Source organism: Bos indicus x Bos taurus, chromosome 24 (assembly GCF_003369695.1).
Source record: "Bos indicus x Bos taurus breed Angus x Brahman F1 hybrid chromosome 24, Bos_hybrid_MaternalHap_v2.0, whole genome shotgun sequence".
Classification (NCBI taxonomy): Eukaryota; Metazoa; Chordata; class Mammalia; order Artiodactyla; family Bovidae; genus Bos; species Bos indicus x Bos taurus.
The window spans coordinates 60766204-60784865 of record NC_040099.1 but is presented as its reverse complement, the minus strand read 5'-3'; the positions used below and the strand labels follow the sequence as shown (position 1 = coordinate 60784865).

General features: G+C 37.3%; 1 protein-coding gene across 8 annotated transcripts in view; it reads right to left on the bottom strand.

The window, feature by feature from the left end:
• RELCH (RAB11 binding and LisH domain, coiled-coil and HEAT repeat containing) overlaps positions 1-18662 on the bottom strand; it is a 114244-nt gene that overhangs the window by 74132 nt on the left and 21450 nt on the right. For 6 of the 8 annotated variants that reach the window (XR_003508515.1, XM_027526270.1, XM_027526271.1 and 3 more), the window contains exons 2-7: positions 12485-12574; positions 6044-6115; positions 5877-5932; positions 5660-5773; positions 468-671; positions 276-367 (exon numbers count right to left, since the gene is read on the bottom strand). Coding sequence is in view for 7 of the 8 variants with exons in the window: in XM_027526270.1 (XP_027382071.1) it covers positions 276-367; positions 468-671; positions 5660-5773; positions 5877-5932; positions 6044-6115; positions 12485-12574 (628 nt within the window). In the remaining variant the exon portion in view is untranslated. The remainder of the gene's footprint in view (positions 1-275; positions 368-467; positions 672-5659; positions 5774-5876; positions 5933-6043; positions 6116-12484; positions 12575-18662) is intronic. The other 2 variants (XM_027526274.1, XM_027526275.1) reach the window with 1 other exon arrangement.

Sequence of the window (18662 nt, the reverse complement as noted above, 5' to 3'; positions counted from 1 at the left end):
TTTATTACTACTGATACAACCTGAAGAAAGTAAAAAATATCTTACTCCTTGGTTCTAAGACATATATGATTTTATGATTATTACAGTGATTAACAACTTTTGGCAGTGAAGAACACATTAAGTATATACACAATTATAAGATTTTTTTCCCCAGAAGTATTAGAATATGAAAAATTATGCCTTACAACTGAAATATTATCTTATATGTTTATATAATTTGTCAATTTCTTTAATAATTTTAAGAGGTTTTATAGAAATGATGATTAAGTACTAACCTTTCAAGTCTTCTGATTTGTTCCATCAAAGACCATTTCTCACTATTTAATAAACTAATTTTATCTTCTAATTTCTGTACTAGCAAGGAGTTCTAAAATCAAAATGGGAGAAAAACAGAAACTCAACATCTCATAGTCTGCTTTTACATGGCTTAAACACTTTTTGTGGACTTGATTATTAATACCTCTCACCTCTACAGTCTGAGGAGTTTCAAGGGTTGAAGGAAGGTTGCCTAAAACTGGTGTCAGAGCTTCTAATTCGTCTTCTTCTACACCACTGGCCACGTCCACAAGGTCTTTCCCAGTTACTTGATGATTTCCAAAATCTCGGTAGAGTTGCAGTAAGTCTGGAGGTTTTGGAATATTTAATCCTACGTCATCCCATAGTTCAAAATCCTAAAAGATAAAAAACAGTAACATAAAAAAATCTACGTGGTGGTTTTATCTTGCATTTTTGAGATGTATCTTTTCCTTATTGCTACTATCTTGAAAACTCAACATAATTGTGTGATAATGTCAAAGTGTATGTGCCCGGTGAATAACATCCTGGGAGTCAGGAAGTGTCTAGGAGTGTGAGATGCACCCCCACCTCATACTTGGAAAATAAGGGAAACAGGGTACTCAGTGGAGAGACAAGCTTTCTTTACAGCAAGAAGGATATTCTGGACTTCCCTAGTAGCACAGTGGATGAGAGCCTGCCTGCCAATGTAGGGGACCTGGGTTTCGTCCCTGGTCCGGGAAGATTCCACATGCCTTGGAACTACTGAGGGCAAGCTCTAGAACGCGAGGGCTACAACGGCTGAGCCTGCCACCCGCAACTACAGAAACTTGCGCACCTAGAGCCTGTGCTCCGCAACAAGAGGAACCAAGGAGTGAGGAACCCATGCACCCCAGAATGAAGTGACCCAGCTCGCCACAACTAGAAGAAGCCCGCGTGCAACAACAAAGACCCACCACAACCAAAGAATTAAAAAATAATACATTTATAAAATTTAAAAAAACAAACAAAAAGGGATATTCAGAGAGAAGTTGAAAATAAAGACTTTATTTATAATAAGAAAATTTCACATAGCACCACAGAAAGGAAGGATAGGAAGTAAAGGAAAGAACTGGCAAGAGGGAACCAAAAAACAGTAAGATAATGATTATATGCAGATAAGAATGTAAGAGAACTATCAGTAAGTATGTACCGAGTGCTACTATACACGCAGGCAGAGATGAACAAGAGATTCGTTTAGCCTCAAGAAGATTATAGGCTAGTCAGGGATAATCTTAGGTAATCTCAGAGCCATTAAGATAAAACCAGGCCACTAAGATAAATGATCAAAGATAAATTCAGGTAAAAAGTCTTACCTTTTAGCCAGAGGCGAAATGTGAAAGCTGTGAGGGCCCTAGGACAGAGCTGCTTTAAGGTCGGGTGAGATACCACTGAGCAGCATCCAGTGGCTAAAGAAGAAGGAACTGAGGAGCACTTGCACTGCCCTTTGTAAAATAGCTTTATTGGGGTATATAGTTAATAAGTAACAAACGGCACAATTTAAATCTGACTCTTTGCGACCCCAGGGACTGTAGCCCGCCAGGCTCCTCTGTCCATGGGATTCTCCAGGCAAGAATACTGGAGTGGGTTCCCATTTCCTTTTCCAGGAGATATTCCCAACCCAGGGATCAATCCTGGGTCTCCCGCATTGTAGGCAGACACTTTTACCATATGAGCCACCAGGGAAGTCTTAAATCCACAAGCTAACTTAAAATGTGCCATCTGCTAAGTTTTGACATCTGACTACACACCTGAAGAGACCACTGCAATCAAGAAGATGAACTTGGGGGCTTCCCTGGTGGCTCAGTGGTAAAGAATCTGCCTACCAATGCAGGAGACACAGGTTCGATCCCTGATCTGGGAAGATCACACTTGTCATGGAGCAACTAAGCCTGTGTGCCACAGCTACTGAGCCTGTTTGATCTCAGGCCTGGGAGTTGTAATTACTGAGCCCATGTTCTGCAACTACTGGAGCCCACACCCCCAGAGTCCGAGTTTTGCGACTGAAGAGTAGTCCCCACTCGCTGCAAAGAGCGAAAAGTCAGAGCAGCAATGACGGCCCAGCACAGCCAAACATAAACAAATAAAGCAGAGAAAAAAAAGAAAAAAGATTAAACACCAAAGCTATGGAAAAAAAAAAGATGAACTTGCTCACTCCCTAGAGTTTGACCGGCCGCTTGCAAAACTTCCCCCTTTTTCCTCACGTATGCCCCGTTCCTAGGCAAAATACTGCTCTGTTTTCCATCACTGTTACAGGTTTATGTTTCTTAGCATTTTATATAAGTGGAAGCATACAGCAAGTACTCTATTTGCCTGGTTTCTTTCATCCAGATTATTGATTTTCAGAGTAATCTATGTTGCATCTGTCAGAGGTTCATTTTTTTTTATTGCTGAGTTAGCATTTGATGTAACGATACATCAGAATTTTTTATTCAACTGCCTGCTTTTGGATACTTGGGTTGTCTCCCTAATGTCAGCTATTACAAATAAAGTTGGTGTGAACACTGCGTAGGAGTCTTGGTATGAACATCTCCCTTCACTTCTCTTGGACTGTAATATCTAGAAACAGAATGATCAAGTCATATAGGTGGTGAAGGTTTTAATTTTTTTAAAATAGCTTGCTAAAAAATGTTCCAAAGTGACTGTACCATTTTGGATTCCCATGAGCAATGATGATATTTCTACTTACTCCACATCTTTGCCAAGACTTGGTACAGTCTCAGTTAAACATTCTAATAAGTGTGCTATGGGATTTCATTGTGACTTAATTTTTATCTACCTAATGACTAAAGATGTAGAACATCTTTTTTCATGTGCTTATTTGATATCCATATAGGTTCTTTGTTATAAATCATCTATATTTTTTATAAATCATGTATATATGTTTGTTATAAAATCATCTATATAAATTTTTTGTCCATTCTTTTAAAAATTGGGTCTTTTTTTATTATTCATTTTATAGAATTCTTTAAATATTCTGGATAGAAATTCTTTATCAGATATGTTACTTGAAATATTTTACCTAATCTATGGCTCATCTTTTCATTTGTTTAGAGTTGCTTTCAAAGAGTAGAAGCTATTGACTTTGATGAGAACAAATATCTGATGAAGAACACCATACTTCTGGTGTCATATATAAGAAATCTTGGCCTGCCTTCCAGGGTTGCAATGAATTTTTCCATGTTTTCTTCTAGGAGCCTTATGGCTTTAGAATTTACATTTAAATCCATGATCCATTTGAATGACTTTTTGTGTATGGTGTGAGGTATGGTTCAAAGTTCATTTTTGGAGGTATATAGATATCGAAATGTTACAGTACCAATTGTAAAAGAGACTATACTTTCTGAATGGGGTTTACTTTGTGCTTTGTTAGACATCAAAAGATCATCTATGTGTGAGCTAATCTCTTGACTCTCCACTAAGTTCCAATGATCTGTCTATGTTTATGTCAGTAAGATACTGTCTGAACTATAATATCTTAAAGTCAGCTAGTTGAAGTCCCCTAAGTTTGTATTCTTTATTAAAGTTGTTTTGGCTATACTATGTTATTTCCATTTCCACAGAAATTTTAGAATCAGCTAACCTCTACAAAAAAAGCTGGCGAGATCATTAGGATTGTATTAAAAGTACAAATCAATTTACAGAAATGGATACTTTGACAATACTGAATCTTATCTATTAGCACAATATGTCTCTTCTTTATGTCTTCTTTATTTTCTCTCAGCATGTATAATAGTTTTCAGTGCATAATCCTTCATCATATTTACCCCTAAGTATTTCCTATTTTTTTGATACTTTTATAAATGTTATCTTTAAAATTGAATGTTTATTTGTTGCTAGCATACAGAAATACAATTCATTTTTGTTTACTGACCTTGAATCCTACAGCTTGTCTATCATCACTTATTATAGTGTTTAACACTATAAGCAGTCTATAGGATTTTCGATACATAGAATCATGTTACCAGTGAAAGTTTTCTTTCTTCTTTTCCAAAATATATGCCTTTTATTTTTTTTTCTTGCCTTGTACTGGCTAGATTCCTCAGTATGATGTTCAATAGAAGTAGTGAGAGCAGATATTCCTGTTTTAGTCCTTATCTATTCCTTATCATTCATCATTAAGTATGTTGTTAGTGATAGTTTTTCTATAAATGTCTTTTATGAATCTGAGGAAATTCCTCACAATTCCTAATTTCTTTAAAGTTTTTACAGGAAAGACATGTTTGATTGTGTCAAGTGTTTTGAGCTGATCATATCATTTCTCTTTTGAAAAGTTTCTTAAAATGGTGAATTACAATGACTGATTTTTGGACTAATCAATCTTATGTTCCTCAGATAAACCATTTGGTCATTGTGTATTAGCACTTTTACACACTGTTGGATTTAATATAGTAAAATGTTATATAGAATTTCTATATCCATGCTTATGAGGAAAATGAGCCTGCAATTTTCTTTGTTAGCCAGGTCTGTATCTGGTTTTGAAATCAGAATTATGCTGGTCTTATAGAATGAGTTATGAACAATTCCCTTCTCTTCAATTTCTAGAAGAGTTTGTGGAGAAGTGGTATTACTTCTTCCTTAAATATCTGGTAGGTATCTACAGTGATATAACCTTGCTCATTTACTTTACTTCTTCCTTAAAAGTCTAGTAGATATCTATAGTGATATAACTTTGCTCATTCCAGATTCTGATAATTTGCTTCATGTCGCTTTTTCTTAATAAGTCAGGCTAGAGGTTTACCAATTTCATTAACCTCAAAAACCCAGTTTTTTGTTATTATTAATTTTTCTCTGTTGTTCTCTGTTGCCTATATCACTGATGCTATGCTAAGTCACTTCAGTCGTTTCCAACTCTGTGCGACCCCATAGACGGCAGCCCACCAGGCTCCCCCGTCCCTGGGATTCTCCAGGCAAGAACACTGGAGTGGGCTGCCCTTTCCTTCTCCAATGCATGAAAGTAAAAAGTGAAAGTGAAGTCGCTCAGTCGTGTCCAACTCAGCGACCCCATGGATTGCAGCCTAACAGGCTCCTCCGTCCATGGGATTTTCCAAGCAAGAGGTACTGGAGTGGGGTGCCATTGCCTTCTCCGTATCACTGATACGTTCTCATTTTTAATATTTTCTTCCTTTTAATTTCTTTGGACTTCAGTTAGTTTTCTTTTTCTAATTTCTTAAAATAGAAACCAATCTTCATCAATTTCAAATGTTCTTTCTTTTCTATTCAGTATTTTGGTGTTATGGAATTTTACTGTATGTATAACTTTAAAAAAAATTAAAGCTAGATAAAAGAAATAAGTACATTATAAATTAGAAAGGAAACAAATTATTGTAAAAAAAAGAAACTGTACCTGATCATCATTTTCATCTGAAAACGTTATTGATGTCAGCTTGTAGTTATTCTTCAATAAAAATTCATTGACTAAGAAGTTTAGAGCTCTCTTTTCAAGAGGTTTGATTGGCTCCTAGAGACAGACAGAAGATGGAAACAGTACTGTAAGTCTTCTGCTTTCAATACTTGTGCTCCATTTCACATGGAAGATACTTTTAGATCTGTCATTCACCCACCTGAATTTCAGGACTTGATTTGTAATTTTTTCGTTCCTGTAAAGGAACTTCATGTTCTGGTGGAAGAAAATACAAATAATATTTTACTCTTTTACATTTTAAAATATCTCAGCTACTTCTACATTGTCAAAGTAGAAAAAGTCTCAAAAAAGTTGTATGTACACCACCTGCAGCCTTTGTCAGGTTGGCTCGGAGGGCCTGAATGGTCTCCTTGGCTTTCCGTAGTTCAAACTCCAGGACTGGACAGGGATTTGGAATAAACACACACAGGCATCCAACCAAGAAAAGGGAAACAAAAATAAAAAATAAAAAGCAAGGATGGGTATGGAAAAAAAATACAATTTGTATTGAAAACAGAAAGCATGCAATCTTTATGAAACTTGTGAACGCATGCAGCAGAGTTGATTTGCAAGCAAACTGGTGAATGTTTTCCATAGTTTTAGAATACAGGGGACTACTGATCACATGTTCTAGCTGTCTGACAAGGAATAGCTCTATTTAAAAATAAAATCTATGGCAGACTCTCATTTAGGCAAATAAAAACCTTGGGTGTTGTGCTTCACTCAGTCTAGGTAGGAAATGGAATGGAATGTTTCCAGGTGACATAATTTAGGGGAAAAGACAAAACTTAGATGAAGTTCAGCAAATACAGTTAAAGAAAATCTTAGGATTAAAAAAAAGTATTTATCTAGAATAATGTTTTAAATCAACATACAGAAACAGTGAATATATTCTTTCATTAAGATGTTGAAGAAGTATGTTTTAAGTATCTTACAAATGTGGGATGTCTATCAATTTTTCTACAAACAAGTATATATCTTCTGTAAATAAGCACAGATATGTTAAATACATATCTAAAAAAAGTTCCAAGGGATTTATTTTAGGTTTCATTTAAAGCCAAAGAATAGACATGCGTTTGTTTTTTAAGTTACAATTAAAATCATTCTAAAGCAAATGATTGTGTGCAATTCTAATAAGAGTGTAGTTATCTAAGGATACTGAATAAAATTAAGTAGAATTTCAAAGTTTCTGACAACTCTTCAAATAGATATTTGTTCACATTAAGAGGTACTAATGAAACTTAAAGATTCCTCCTGTTACTGCAGACTCTAATACAATAAACATGAATATTGAGGAAACATTTTAATGAGCTTTTTGAAATGTTTCATCATGAACAAGATTTAACTATGTCTTTACTGGGAATTTTCTTTAAAATATATAAATACTGCTTTGAAGAAAAAAGTATTGGAGGGAAAAGTCATTTCTGTGAAGTAAAGCTCTGAGAAAATTAAGTGATCTTTGTCACAACTGGATATTAAAAAAATTATTATCTAAATAGTTCTGCATAAAGATGAGTAAATTTAAAACTTTAGAGATGCAACTTTTTCCTGATTGACTAATAAACAGAAAAAAGAAGATGGCAAATGAAATGCTATCAGAGACAACAAAGCTATAAAAATATATGGAAAAAATAGAATTCACTCAGTTTGCACATTTTCCTTAAAAACTTAAGATGTAACTGAATCACATCTAGTACATGAAGGCCAATTATTTTGATGCACAGAATTTCACCGCAGCAACATGAAAGCACAGTAAAAATCAGATGATGTGTATATGACTTTTTTTTTGGTCGTCAGCAATGCTGATCTGCAAACCTTTCTGTGCAACAAAGTAGAAACATTTTCCCTAAAAATTACACTTCTGGAAGCTCTTAGAGTTTGTATTTAAAGTCAGACTGCACAGATTCGATGTGTAAGGTAAGTACAGAATAGATTTACTTTTCTTCTATTTCAAAACTCTAGGTTTTGATTTAAAAACACTTCACTATACCATAAGCAAAGTAAGTACACATATCATACTTTCAGTATCACTTACAATTTACTAAGACATATTACAGAACAATTGCAGATCAGAAATGCCCTGTACCAGAATGATAGAATATGAAAAAAAAAAAAAACACCAAAAATTGGTTAAAACACAAACTGGGGGGGGGGGGAAACAATTCAACTGGTGAAAGTTTAGGTGACCAAGAGCAAAACAATGAATGATCAAGGCACAGAAAGCCAGAAAAACCCATGTCAGACGGCAAGAATTTATATTTTTATGCACATCTACACATACATTGCCAAATGCCATTAGAAGTTACCACTGCTTTTAAAGCTAGTGCTTATCAAAATGAACTCACTCTGCTGCATGTTTCTTAATATATAATACAGACTTTAAAAGACAAAGGCATATCTTTGAAGCTATAGCACATCTCTATAAAGGCACAGTATGATCAAATAATTGCAGTTATGTGAAAAGTTTTCCATGAAAGGTCTGAACAGATATATTTACACACATATGTATTTGTTACTTCTTTATTCAAAGATGTTGGATTAAAACTCAAGACTTATTACTTTGTAAAGCAATATATTATACCAAACGACCTCCAAGTAGTTTTCAAACATTATAATTCTTCATAAGAATGTCTGAAGAAGTGAATGCTTTTAAAACACACTGTAGGCACCAGCTACCAGCCTGCTCACTGCACCGCCCCAGCCTCTACTAGCCCAATACTGCTGAATGTCATTTTAGTGGAGCTAAAGTAACAACTGCAAAGATATAGGTATACTGTAATACTGCATATTATAATCTTACCAAAATAATTAATGACTACGTCATTATCAGCCGTTCTAGATTGGCTGAAACAGTTATTTCTCAGTCAAGGCTGGCTAATACTGGTATTGTATCAGTGGTACTAGATGAGGCACTTATAACTTGGGATATATGCCAGTGTGTATCACTACTATCTTAAAATATTTGTTAAGTCTTAGTTCTTTTGGCACAAAAGTCAAAATAATGGTGCTCTATAAACATCTGTTCATTTAGAGATCTTTTCCTCATTAAAGGAACACCTGCATAGACTTATAACCAGATTTTTAAATTTAGGAAAATGATGATGAAAATCATCACATACATACATGTATATATCTCTCTCACACACACACACACATATACGTCAGATAAACAGTTTACTAATGGTTGGAGCAGACTCGCATTTGCATCATGGGGCAATGGACTCAAAGCCTGTGTTACCTATGAACTCCTTCTGCCCGAGACTGGTACAGGAACATCAAAAAGAGATTGTTGTTCTTTCTCAGTAAGGTTTACACGTGATCCAAGGACAGGTGACGTGGTAATTCTCTCTTCTCAATTACTGGCCTTCCAATTAGCTTCTAAGTCACTATCAATGGTTAGTAAAGAGACAAAAGTCTCTTTGGAAATGGGAATTGTGATTAATTTAAATTTTCAGCCACACATCACACACTTAATTAAACAACAGGCTATGGTACAAGAGCCCTAAGAGTCTAAAGGTTATTTTCTTGGAATAACATGTATTTTCTTCCTTTTCCCAGTGAAGATGAAAGACTGCATCCATTCATGCATTTATCCTGAAGGATCACTGACTCATAATATTGTGTTCGTTTCAGGTGTATAGCATAGTTATTCCATTTTTTGTAGCCTATATCTCATTATAGGTTATTACAAGATATTAGATATAAACTTTTGTGCTATGAAGTAAACCCTCGTTGCTGATCTATTTTACGTTTAGTAGTTCGTATCTGTTACTGCTATACTCCTAACCTGTCCCATCCCCCTCTCTCTCCCCGCTTTGCAGAACCACAGCTTTGTTTCCTATGTCTGTAAGTCTATTTGTGTTTTATACATAGATTCACTGGTATTATTGTTAGATTCCACATATAAATGATATCACATACTATTTGTCTTTCTCAAGACTGCATGTATTTATATATTAGCATTATATAGTAAGCAAAAATTATTTTATGTTCCCAAACTTAGAGAAAGAGTATAATCTTTAGATTAAAAATACAAGGTCAAAACTACCAACTATTTAAAATTTTCCTTCTTAGTTATGTTTGGTTATAGTATTTTGCTTAGTTATAACATCTTGCTTTTACATCCATGTTTCCCCTAATTAAAAATACTAGCATACCTAATAACAAGAATAACGATGAACCTCTTAAATTTGACTTTAGGTTTTCAAATAAAAATTAGAGGAATGAAAATAATTACATGGTCTATGTCTGGGTTGAAGTTTTTTTCAAATACATAACCATCTGAACAATAATACAATATACAAAACTAAACATATTTGGTTCAGTTCAGTTCAGTCGTTCATTCGTGTCTGACTCTTTGCGACCCCATGAACCGAAGCACGCCAGGCCTCCCTTTCCATCACCAACTCCTGGAGTCCACGCAAACCCATGTCCATTGAGTCGATGAGGCCATCCAACCATCTCATCCTCTGTCGTCCCCTTCTCCTCCTGCCCTCAATCTTCCCCAGCATCAGGGTCTTTTCAAATGAGTCATTAGTTTCAAATAAACTAAAATATCATGTATTTAACACTTAATAAATAACATATAACATCCAACATTTACTATATAATTAAATATAACATAATGCCACTTAACAAATGATGTAATTAGGAGGATAAGTCCTAAAATTATTGAAATAATTCCCATTTGATTTGCTAATTTTCAGATATTACTGATGTGATTTGCACTTTCGACACAGCTCTTTACTAACCATTGGCAGTAACTTAGAAGCTAATTGAAAGACCAGTAATTGAGAAGAGATAATTACCGTGTCATCTGTCAACTAACAATGCTTAGGACTAAATCATGACAATTGAGGCGGCAGCTGCACTGAGTCTTCCAGTGACTTCCTCCTTCAGCTGACACTGCTATTGTTCTCACTGCCGCATCCTCTCTGAGCCTCTGCTGAACTAAAAATGATTACATCATTTTCCCCCTTAACTCATGTAATACTCTTTGAGATTTTTAAACATTCAATAGCTCTTTTCTCAAGCAAGAAATGAAAAGCACATATTGGAATGTCATTTTACATAGGTCAAACTTAATCCTTCACTCTACGAGGTGGCATATGGTATGATCAGTCGTGGGCTCTGCTGCTGGGCTATCTACATTTGAGTCTTCGCTCTGCCACTAAAGTCTTAAGACTCTCTGAGTGCCTCAGTTTCTTGGGGAGTGGAAGATGAGGATAATTCTATAACTTAATGCGTTAAGATACTTTTACAAAGTGTTCAGAAAAGAGCAAGTGCTCTATAAAAATTAGTGCTCCATAGCACTCATCTTTATTCATGACTAGAACAGGCAAATATATGGCAGGTTTTAACAACCTTGTTCCAGTAAAGGGAAAAAAAATTCAACAGGGTTGATGAAGAGAGGGAGCCACAGTGTGGATGTTCCCTGACCCCAAAGGGCCCTCACAGGCTCCACTTGTCTCATGTGGCATCTTTCCTACACCAGGTGTGCCCACCACCCCAGCGGGGGAAAATGCCTAACTGAGGGTGGCTTCCCGTCTATCTCAGAGTCAACGTCCCATGAAAACCACAATTCCTATAAAGACATTCAGGAACTACTTCAATAACTAACAGTCACAGCCTGAAGCACCAGAAAGGTGCCAGTCCCTTGACATCTGAGGAGCCAGAGCTTCTATACTGGTAAATTCAGGGTGGACCCCCCAGAAGAATCCAACTGGCCTCATCTGATGAGGGCAGAATACAGAGGGTACAAATTGGTCTTCTGAAGTCCCTACAGATCCAATGGCAATGCCAAAAAGGCAAAACTGGTGGGAGAGTGGAGAGGGGAAGGAGACTGGAATGAGGAACCAAGCAACTAAAAAGGATGCTGCTCTTCTTTTTGGAATGGGCAAAGTCCAGGAAGCCCTGAGTGGACCAAGTATTAACAACCTTTATTTTCAGGATCACAGGAAAGTCAAATGAAGTTTCTAGAGGGATGCAGTGGTGGCCATGGAGAATCCAAGGAATGAAGACAAAGTTTTGATCACCAATCAGCATGAAAGTATGTAAACCAATTTTTAACCATCAGCAGAGTTGCATTGGTATATACCATGTAAATGGAGAAGGCAATGGCACCCCACTCCAGTACTCTTGCCTAGAAAATCCCATTGATGGAGGAGCCTGGTAGGCTGCAGTCCATGGGGTTGCTAAGAGTCGGGCACGACTGAGCGACTTCACTTTCACTTTTCACTTTCATGCATTGGAGAAGGAAATGGCAACCCACTCCAGTGTTCTTGCCTGGAGAATCCCAGGGATGGGGGAGCCTGGTGGGCTGCCGTCTATGGGGTCGCACAGAGTCAGACACGACTGAAGCGACTTAGCAGTAGCAGCAGCATATCATGTAAATATTACTTAGCCCTGGTCTGGAGGATAAAAGGAAAGAGGAGAGCAAGGTCCAAATAACTTTGCACTAAAGCATGGCTGACTTACACCTGCTTTCCACCAGTTTTATAACTATATGGCTGTAAACTGTTAGATGTGAGCAGAACTCAGCAGTCGCAGGCACACATAACCAAGAACTCAGAGCATCACTGGAAAGAGCGGATGGGGCTGCTGAACATTCAGGAACGCTCCCTGAAACCAATAAATTAGTAACATAACTTTGTATGATAACTATCTAATTCTATTCACATACTGAACTATAGAAGAAAGAGAATTTTTCAAGTCATTTCATTATTTCTGGAATGTCAAAAACATCCAAATCTGTCTTTAGACTCTTACCTGCCACTCTCTCATCTGTTTCCCTGTTACCATCATCTGAATATCTTGCAAAGTCTAAAGAATCAAGGGTACTGATGCTCCCGGCTCGATCTGTAATAAATCAAAAACAGAAAAAAAAAAAGAAGAAGAAGAATTAAACAGCTTTTTATTTAACTGCCAAAATAAGCACCTGGAAATCAATTAATTACCTATGATTTTTTTCTCCAGTTAATAAACTATGATTCTAAGGTGTAGGAATTCTATTACAACTATAACGTAAAAATGCTCATACCAAGTAAAGTATTTTGAGGTAACTCAAGTTTCCCTGCCCAGATCTCTAACTCCCGAACAAGACACACTCAGGGTACAATGCAAGCAGCCTAGCTAAGGACAACAGAACTGCAAACAATTTGGATTTTATTCCAAGTCCAGTGGAAAAACAACAGAAACACATACATTTTTAGAAACTGGCTGCTGTAAGCAAAGTGGTTTTCAGAGAGACCAGCTCAGAGGCTATTATGTAAATCAACTATACTCCATTAAAAATAAAAATTGAAAAACAGAGGCTACTAGAGTCATGTAAGGGCTTCCCAGGTGGCGTTAGTGGTAAAAAAGAACAACAACAACAACAAAAAACAAACCTGAGCCAGTGCAAGAGACATAGAGACTTGGGTCTGATCCCTGGGTCAGGAATATCCCGAGGAAGCCATGGCAACCCACTCCAGTATTCTTGCCTGGAGAATCCCACGGACGGAGGAACCTGTGGGCTACAGTCCACAGGGTCGCAAAGAGTCGGACACGACTGAACTGACTTAGCGCAGCATACATACAGAGGCGTGTAGGTGAGAGATGATCAGATCTGGCCTAGAATAGAGGTACTAGAAATATGAGAAGTGGGCAGATTTGGGTTATTTTTTGGTGTAAAACATGTCCTGGTATTGAATTGAATGTAGGTTTAAGTAAAAGAGAGAAAACAAGGTGATTCCTGAAGACTCCATTTACTGAATTTGTAATATGAGATGCAAAAGATGAATGCAGGGGCTTTAGGAGGTCTGTGCAGGGGGTGGTATAGAATGTTCTTAGCTTTAGGCAGATTTTTAAGTGTCTCTAAACAGAAAAATACACTGTAAAAATTCTCACTTGAAGGAAGAAATCAAAGCTGACATTTATTAAGGGAGATGTACCTAGCTAACGCAAAGAAGGGACAATAGGTCAACTCTTCATTAAGTCATGCTACTTACAGAGTGCTTACTGCTCTAAGGAACAGATTATCTGTTTAGAAAGCACTATCTGGGCAAATAAATGCAGATTACAGAAATACAGATTTGAAATCACATATGGCCCCCCCACCTCCTTTTAAAACAATCAGTATATGCCAATAATTGAAATGGTTGACTTTCAAATAGAGTTATGCTATTATCAATGTACCTCTTATCTTTAAACTCCTATTAAGGTGAACTGTGTACTCTTCTGAGAACACTGTGTTTGTATTCAGAGAAGCATTTAATTTCTCTGCACTTTAATTATATCTGATAAATAACAACTTACTATTAACTTATGTTGTAAGATGGTATAAACAAATAACAGGGAATCAAGTACACATCAAATCATTAGAGCATAATTTATTTAAGCATAAACCAAGAAATATCAAATAACAGAAGGGGAGTTTAAGTATAGTTCTCCCCATCAAATTTTGCAACACGCTCTTTTCGTAATAAATATTCTAAATACTGATCTGGCTGGAACTACTGCAATGCTTCGTCATTGGTGCCTGGAGCAATTAAATGCAAAACCGTTAGTCAAATGGAAGGACCTCCTCTCAGGACAATGGAAGGGTCCTGACCCATTATTAACTAGCGGTCGAGGATGTGCTTGTATTTTTCCACAGGATGCAAATTCTCCAATTTAGATCCGGGACAGGTTGATTCGCCATGTTGCAGACCCCCAGACATCCAGTTCCCCCATTGCTTCGATCACAAAAGAGGAGCCCGCCGGCAGGGGAGACAAGATAAACATCGAGATCCCGGCGAGACTGACAGGGCAGCTGCAGCGTGAACTCCAACCAGAAAATAATTCTACTTATTCTGTTTTAGCTTATCCACCCTCGCCTTATGTTTTCCTTTTTACTAATGACTCCAACAAACTTATTGTAGGCATGAATTATTCAGGTGGACCTAACGTAGTGACTTGTGAACAATGTATGCTTTCATCTTGTTTAAACCCTCAATGTAATGTTTGCTCCTTTGTAGTGCTACAACGTCCACCTTATCTTATGATGTAACCACTTGTTGATATGTTAATTGTGGTCTCACTGTGTTACAACAACTACAAGATTTAATGCGACAACGACGATTTGTGGGCTTACTTATTTTAGGAATATCAGCTTTGATAGCAACAATGACTTCTGTTACTGCGGCAGCAATATCATTGACTCAACAAGTGCATACTGCCCAATATGTTGATACCATGTCTCAAATTGTTTCTTTAACTCTAGCAACTCAGGAAGCTATAGATAGAAAATTGGAGATGAGAGTAGACGCCTTAGAAGAAGCAATTATGCATATTGGGACTGAGTTACAGGCTTTAAAGGTGAAGATGGCTTTGACATGCCACGCTGATTACAGGTGGATATGCGTGACATCTTTGAAGGTAAACGAGACAGATTATGAATGGGAAAAGATTAAAAATCATATCTCAGGTGTTTGGAACAGTTCTGATATTGGCCTGGACTTAGGGAAACTTCATAATCAAATACAGACCTTGGAACACTCTCAACTGGATTTTACGGCCACTGGAGCAGCTAATGATTTTTTTAACACCTTCTCTAACTTTATTTCTGGAAAAAATATTCTGTCTAATATCCCTAGTCTCTAATCCTACTTCTCATAATCATTCTTCCTTGTATTGTCAGGATTCTCTGGCAGAGCATTCGGAAGCTCGCGACTGAGCTGCATCTGGTTGTTTTAAGAAATAAAAAAGGGGGAGATGTTGGGGGCCAGAGTGAGGTACTCTGCCCGTGACAAAGGTGGAGGAGGAAGGAGGCTCGACATACGCAAAGGCGGGATCGAGCCTCAGGAGTCCCCCTGGAACTCCTCGAGCATCTACCCCCATTACCAGAGCCTGCCTACTTTACTACTTTGTGCTCTCACCTACATCTCTGACTTTACGGGGGGCTGTCCCCCACCACCTCTTTCGGAGAGGGAGTTAACCTAGAGCTCCAGTTAATAATAATTCTTGGGCGTGATAAGAGTGTTTTAACCTACAAACTCCTCTGAAGGTTCTCTAGCCTGCCTGACAGGCTTGTCCGGCCACATGTGATTGCTCACAGCCTCCCAACCATGAGACGCACGAGATGCTTTAAACCTTCTAAAAACAGGTTCCTTAGAAAAGTTAGAAAACTATTAGTATAAGTATAATGGGCTGATTAGAAATTGTATTGGTGAAGGGTTTTTCATTTGTTGAGCCAATGTTTGTTGCTAAGTTTCCACATCCCCTGCCCTTACACACATTAATGAATATATAGAAGAAATAAGTATTAACCTTTGATATTAATCACGTTAGACCTTAGGCTAAGTAAATTCTTTCCTTAACTAAAACCCACTACACCCTCACCCTATAGGAACGTAACTTTATTTGGGTGGTGTCTGTTTTGAGAATAATCAGCCCTGGAGAAATAAGTGTCCTGGTTGACTGACTGCTGTCACAAGGAGAGGGTCGTAAATTGTCAGCAGGTCCCCCTGGCCAGAAGATGATGTAACACCCCTAAGACCTCTGTATACATTTGTATGAAGCACCTGACTTTGATAAAAGTCAGGACTGCTGACCCCGCGTGACTTTTCATAACATCTCAGTGTATAAAAGTAGACCATGGAAAATAAAGAATTGGGATCAGTTTCTCGAAATACTGGTCTCCCCATGTCGCTCTCTCTCTCACTCTGGTTGAGTCTCCACCTGGAGCGCGGACCCCGCCATGCTTACTAATTATGCCTGGGCTTCTAAGATCCGACCGGGGAGGCCTCAGTGTCTCCTCTCCTTGGGGAGAACGGAAGGACGCCTGCGGCCTACGTAAGTGGTGCAAACTTCTTGTCTTGAAGTTTTATTGGTCTCCCGCGTAAACCAAGCTACTCAGCCTCTTTTCTCCACTGAATTTTCCTACTGAGCTATCCTCATTCTATTACTCTTTATATCCTTAATTAACATTTAATTAAGCAATTGTTTCCTGATCTTCGCCTACGCCATCTCTCCTTCGAATACTCTGGATCAGCCGGGGCTGGACCCCGGCAATTTACTATAGAAATCTCAAAAGTTCATATTAAAATAGGGTGAAATTAGGAATATTACTCAGCAATAAAAAAACTACATGACTGAATTTCAGTGCTTTATGATGAATGAGAGAATCTTTATACAGAATACACACTGTGTAATTTCATTTACATGAAGTTTTAGAATAGACAGTAGTAATTTATGGTAGAAACAATCATTATAGTGGTTCTTGGAGTGGCGGTTGAAAGGACCAGGGGTTGAGTGACTGGGAAGAGGTGTGAGGGACCTTTCTTTCCTCCAATTATATAAATACACATACTATAAATAATTATAAAAATAGAGGTACATAGAAAAGTAGATAAACCATTCCAATCTTACTAAGATTGAAACATGATCAGAGATTATTAATTCCTGCCCCCCCCGAATTTCTAGATATTCTTTTCTGAACTCTTTTCCCCTTGTGTAAGTACACATATACATTTCTGCAAAAACAGAATGGATACTTGCATCTTTGTAACTTGCTTTTTAAAAATGAAGATCATGTAGTGAGATTTTGCCATATTGATAAGGCGATGGATACACACTGCTTAGACCACTTTCTAAATTAAGTAAGCACAGCAATCTGAGTTCCATCCATAGTATACAACAGCAGTTGTCAATGTTTGGTATTATTATTTTTAATCTCACCAATTTAACATATACTATAAAGTTGTCTTATTTAATTATGCATCTCTTTGATTCCTGGTGAACCTGAACAGTCTTTTAAGGATATGATGGCCATCTACCTTTTTTGAGTGTATGTCTGCAAATTTTCTTTGACCATGTTAACTAGCATCCAGATTTTCCTGGTAAGTTGTTTTGCTGTTACTGCCCTGATCAGAAGCTCCTCTTGAGGACTAGTCCCTCTGCTGACACTCAGAAGCATGTTTTAGCTCCTCACTAGCTTGTCTCATGTCTCCAACCTGTGTGTTAAAACACGTACACCCAGTAGGATAAATCTTTATCAACCAACATTCTGGTGGCGGTGTAGCAGACCTCACTGTTTTATTCCTGAGTTTCATGAATGGTGAAGTATGATGCTGGTTGTTGATTTCAGATATATATATTTCTATATGTTAAGTATCTAATGTTAGTTTTCTAAGTATTTCTCTTTCTGGTATTTTCAGTCAGACATACAGGCCTACTAGGTTAGAGCCTATTTGATCATCATACATATTTCTCCACTAAACTATTTCTCCAGAAGTCTGTAATAGGAAAGAGTCTTTGGAGAAAGCAAATGCAGCTTAATTTCTGTCTTGGTATTATTATGACCATTGAAAAATATATTCTTTTTCTTTTTAGTTCCAAGCCAACAATTTTATATTCTCCAAGGAAAAAAAACTTTAATATCTTTTAAACTACAATAACATTAATGTCATAAAAGTAAAAGCAATCTCCCAGTGTATTAAAATATATGCCATGTCAGAAAATAATTATGTATGGAAGAAAGTAATTTCAACTTTGATGGAGTTAACCTATAACAGTTTGTATATAAAATATACTTTGGAATTTAATACTAATAGGTAAGATTTATCAGTTTTTCCAGTAGTCATGTATGCATGTGAGAGTTAGACTATAAAGAAAGCTGAGCACCAAAGAATTGATGCTTTTGAACTGTGGTGCTGGAGAAGATTCTTGAGAGTCCCTTGGACAGCAAGGAGATCCAACCAGTCCATCCTAAAGGAAATCAGTCCTGAATATTCATTGGAAGGACTGATGCTGAAGCTGAAGTTCCAATATTTGGGCCACCTGATGAGAAGAACTGACTCATTGGAAAAGACCCTGATGCTGGGAAAGATTGAGGGCAGGAGGAGAAAGGGACAACGGAGGACGAGATGGTTGGATGGCAACAGCGACTCGATGGACATGAGTTTGAGCAAGCTCTGGGAGTTGGTGA